At 36.0% G+C, this 3,935-nt stretch overlaps 1 protein-coding gene across 1 annotated transcript; it reads left to right on the top strand.

The window, feature by feature from the left end:
• LOC137832737 (transcription factor MYB83-like) lies at positions 1-2,745 on the top strand. The gene is made up of 2 exons (XM_068641065.1): positions 1-357; positions 1,408-2,745. The coding sequence occupies exons 1-2, from the start codon at positions 71-73 to the stop codon at positions 2,033-2,035; spliced, it is 915 nt and encodes a 304-aa protein (XP_068497166.1). The 5' UTR covers positions 1-70; the 3' UTR covers positions 2,036-2,745.
• Positions 2,746-3,935: the final 1,190 nt, after the last annotated feature.

Below are 3,935 nucleotides of genomic sequence, written 5' to 3'. Positions count from 1 at the left end.
TCACACTCAAACCAAGAAAAAACACATAGCTTTGGGATCATTCCACAAGCATTATTGAGTGAGTAGGCAAATGAGGAAACCTGATCTGATGGCCAACAAGGACAAAAAGAGTGACATTAAGAGCAAGTTGAGAAAAGGGTTGTGGTCACCTGATGAAGATGAGAAGCTCTTAAGGTACATGCTCACAAATGGACAAGGGTGTTGGAGTGACATTGCAAGGAATGCTGGTCTCCAAAGGTGTGGCAAAAGTTGCCGTCTTCGTTGGATTAACTACTTGAGACCTGACCTCAAGCGTGGTGCATTCTCACCCCAAGAGCAAGACCTCATCTTTCACTTGCATTCTATTCTTGGTAACAGGTACTCTCTTCCTTTTCAAGTTCTTACCAGTATCAAGTTTAACATGTCTATATATGATCTGCTATTATGAATAAAACTGCAATGTATTTCTATCAATAAGAAACGAATAGATGCAGTGTAAGTGAAGATCTATTCACTAGTATGCAAAAATATCATAGATAGAATAGATATAGAGATCATGAAAGAATGAACTGTACTGGTTTGAGTGGTTTATGAGGCTAATGATTGTAGGGAGGAAAACACAATACAAATTTATTGGTGCAGACTTTAAGTCTAATTCAATCTTATAAAATCGGCTTAAGGTTTGCACTCACTTATATACTATGCAATGTTCTAATCTCTAGTTGAGAGAGACAACATATCATGGGTGGTCCGATAACGGCCCGATAGCGGATGACATGATAAACTCAATAAACTCTCGTTAGGATAGACTTGAAAATGACTCTGACACCATATTATAAAGTCGACTTTAAACTTGACTCAACTTCACAAAACTGGCTTATAAGATGAGGTTTACTCTCATTTATATACTATGAAATGCTCAAATGTCTAGTCGATGTGAGATCTTTTACAAAAGTTTTATATATAGTGATGAAACATGTATTTAATTCTCTCCTGAAACAAAATCTTAATAAGAATATAGATTGTAGGGAGGAAATGAAAACCAAGATAAAGTACTTAAACATCAATATTTGTTTCTTGGATTATTACACAGTGATAATTTTGAGTTTTTGAAATGTGTAAACAGACTAGTTTGGCACATTGAGTCAAGAAATTGTACTCATTGGGCATGTCAACTTTGCATAGGTTGATGCCAAATGGGTTACCTGGTATCATGTCACAGTTTTCACCTAGCTAGCTAGGTTTTGCTTTCTCTTAAATTAAGAATGGCCTATAATATTTTAACTGTTCTCTGGTTTAAAAAAAACTGTTAAGCCATGAACATTTAAATATCAGAACTCTATGTTGGATATGTAGTATATATGAACACATTGGTGTCATTTGCTTCTTTTCTCTTCTCTTTAATCTCTTAAATTCTGTAAATTTCAGGTGGTCTCAGATTGCAGCACGTCTACCTGGTCGCACAGACAATGAAATAAAGAATTTCTGGAACTCTACACTGAAGAAAAGGATGAAAACTAACACTTCTACTGGCTCACTGAATAACAGCACTGACTCATCAGAGTCTAAAGATGTTGTGAGTGGGATCATGCCCTTGAATGAACATGACATCATGAACATGTGCATGGATTCCTCTTCATGCATATCATCCATGCAAGGAATGGTTTTGCCTGACCAATTTGACCCTTTTGCCATGTTGGTAAATAATCAGTGTGACATGACTAATAATGTTTCAGAAGATTTTCTCAACATCTCATGCATGACACAAATTGGCATGGTAGAAGGGCACCAAGGGAATTATGGGACATTGGAGCCAAATAACAAAATGGGGTTAGGAAGAGACTTCTCCCTTCCTTCACTAGAAAGTAGAAGCATTGAAATTGATGTGAAAAGCCATAACAACAACCACTTCAATTATGGTTGCTTCAACAACACTGATAAGATCAAAGGCTCCAAGGTAGAGGACTTAATTGGGTTTGGAAATCATGGCCAAGGGGAATTTTATTTGGAGAATTTGATGCAAGACATAACCTCTTTCCCTTTACTTGAATTTTAAGTTCATTAAGTGCCCTTCTTTTCCTCCATTGGATCTCTCTCTTCTTCTCCTTCTGTCACTTTCCCTCTCACATGTCCACCACATACTTTCATTCCATCTCTTCCTCAAGACCCAGAAACTAATAATCTCTCCAAATATGAAGATCCATTCAAGACTCAAAAACTAATCCCTGGAAATACTGAGATCATTCAAGGACTCAACCAAAGATTTTTCATGCACAAAGAGCAAAAAAAGCTCACCTTATTAGGAAACTTTAGGCATCCATAATTTTTCCCTATTCAATCCTTTCATATACTTTTGTCTCTTGCATCTTGTTTCTTTTACAAATGTTAATTTGTTTTCATCCATCTGCAAATAATGCACACTCCAAATATCTATACAAGGGTCGTAGGCATAGTTGTGTAATGAAAGTTGTAGTATATGTGTAAAGATTTTAGGAGTTAGTTGTGTTGTTTGTGGCTCCTATGGTTTGCTTGTGAAGTACTTTGTGTCAATTTGCGGGAATAGGTTGGTGAAATAATCCAAAGTACCCTTTCATGAAGAGAAATAGGGATGATTTACAAAGTCAACAGAGAAATAAAGATTAGTTGAGTTGTATGGAATAATGTGTATTAAGAACCAAATAATGTGGAGGTTGTGTAAGTTGTTAGTTAGTTTCATATGTAAAGTGATTTACACAATGATGTAAATACATCAGCACTTTGAAATTAGTTAAATTCTTTTATGTTTCTTACCTCTCACTTTTCTTTTCTTTTATAAATAAACTATTATTAAAAAATAAATATAATATTGAAAAACAATATCGATTTTATTGTGTTAAGAATTGGGGCGAGTCATGTGGGCCAGCTCGTGGCCCACAGTGAAAAACGCGAGGTGGGTTGACATTTTTCAACTCGTTGACCCGCATTAGCCCGTCTCACATAACTTGCGGTCCACACGAGCCAGCAGCGGGACGGGGCGAGCTGGCCCGCTAGTCCGCAAAAAACAGAAAATAAAATTAATTGACTTGGCATCAATGGTCGAGTGGAGGAGTGACAACTTTGAATGAAAGAAAATTAGGTTTTTACTCAAAACACAACGCAACTATACTGTTCCAAAAAACGCACATAACACACTCTCATTTGCAGCGCCGCCGCTCGCTTAGCCTGTGACTCCGCGTTGCTTCGCCTACAACTGTCGCGTTGTTGCCGCTCCATTGCATACTGTTGTTGCCTACATTCCTCCTCCACGTTCCAAAAAATAAATAAATGTGGGCTAGTTCGCAAGCCTGTGGGCCAACCCGCATGCGAGACGGGTCATGAAAACCAACCTGCATTTTGCGGACCTAAGCGGGGCAGGCCGACCCACTTTCTCATCCCTAATTAAGAATAGATTTTGAAGGTAGATAAAAAAATATAATGTAACTTTTGAAAAATGTAAGAACATTGGTGATATATAGAGTTTAAAGTTAAAATTAAATATATTATACTTGATTGTTTTAAAATTTTGAATAAAAGATAAGTAACATGACACAAATAATATAACACTATAATTTAGAAATCGTCATTAAAAGCAAATTTGGAAAACGAAGATTGGTTTTGTGGCACATAACCAACTTATTCCTCTAATTGTTCACTTGGAAGAACACATTTTTTTCTTAATGTAAGTTTATTAAACCTCATTATCCTAAATAAATATATAACTATTTGAAATTGGATCTTCCATGTTTCTTTATATACATCATTCTATGTTTTCTTATGCGTGCATATGACAATTTTCCACACACTTTTTTCTACTATTTCGTTGTTGAAACTCTTTAGTCACTCTACAGTGTACAATGTTCTTCATCTTTTTGTAAGTGTTTGATTTGTTTAATAATTGTGACTCATAAGAGTCAATGTTTTTCCTGTGGAAATGGGTG

Source organism: Phaseolus vulgaris, chromosome 11, assembly GCF_000499845.2.
Source record: "Phaseolus vulgaris cultivar G19833 chromosome 11, P. vulgaris v2.0, whole genome shotgun sequence".
NCBI lineage: Eukaryota > Viridiplantae > Streptophyta > Magnoliopsida > Fabales > Fabaceae > Phaseolus > Phaseolus vulgaris.
The sequence above is the reverse complement of the archived record's forward strand: the minus strand, read 5'-3'. Positions and strand labels throughout refer to the sequence as shown.

What these genes read in the sequence shown, in the direction of transcription:
- LOC137832737 (XM_068641065.1), top strand. Translation starts at nt 71, where the DNA reads ATGAGGAAACCTGATCTGATGGCCAACAAGGACAAAAAGAGTGACATT. An exon ending in CATTCTATTCTTGGTAACAG is followed by an intron (nt 358 to 1,407) that starts GTACTCTCTTCC and finishes TGTAAATTTCAG; the next exon opens with GTGGTCTCAGATTGCAGCAC.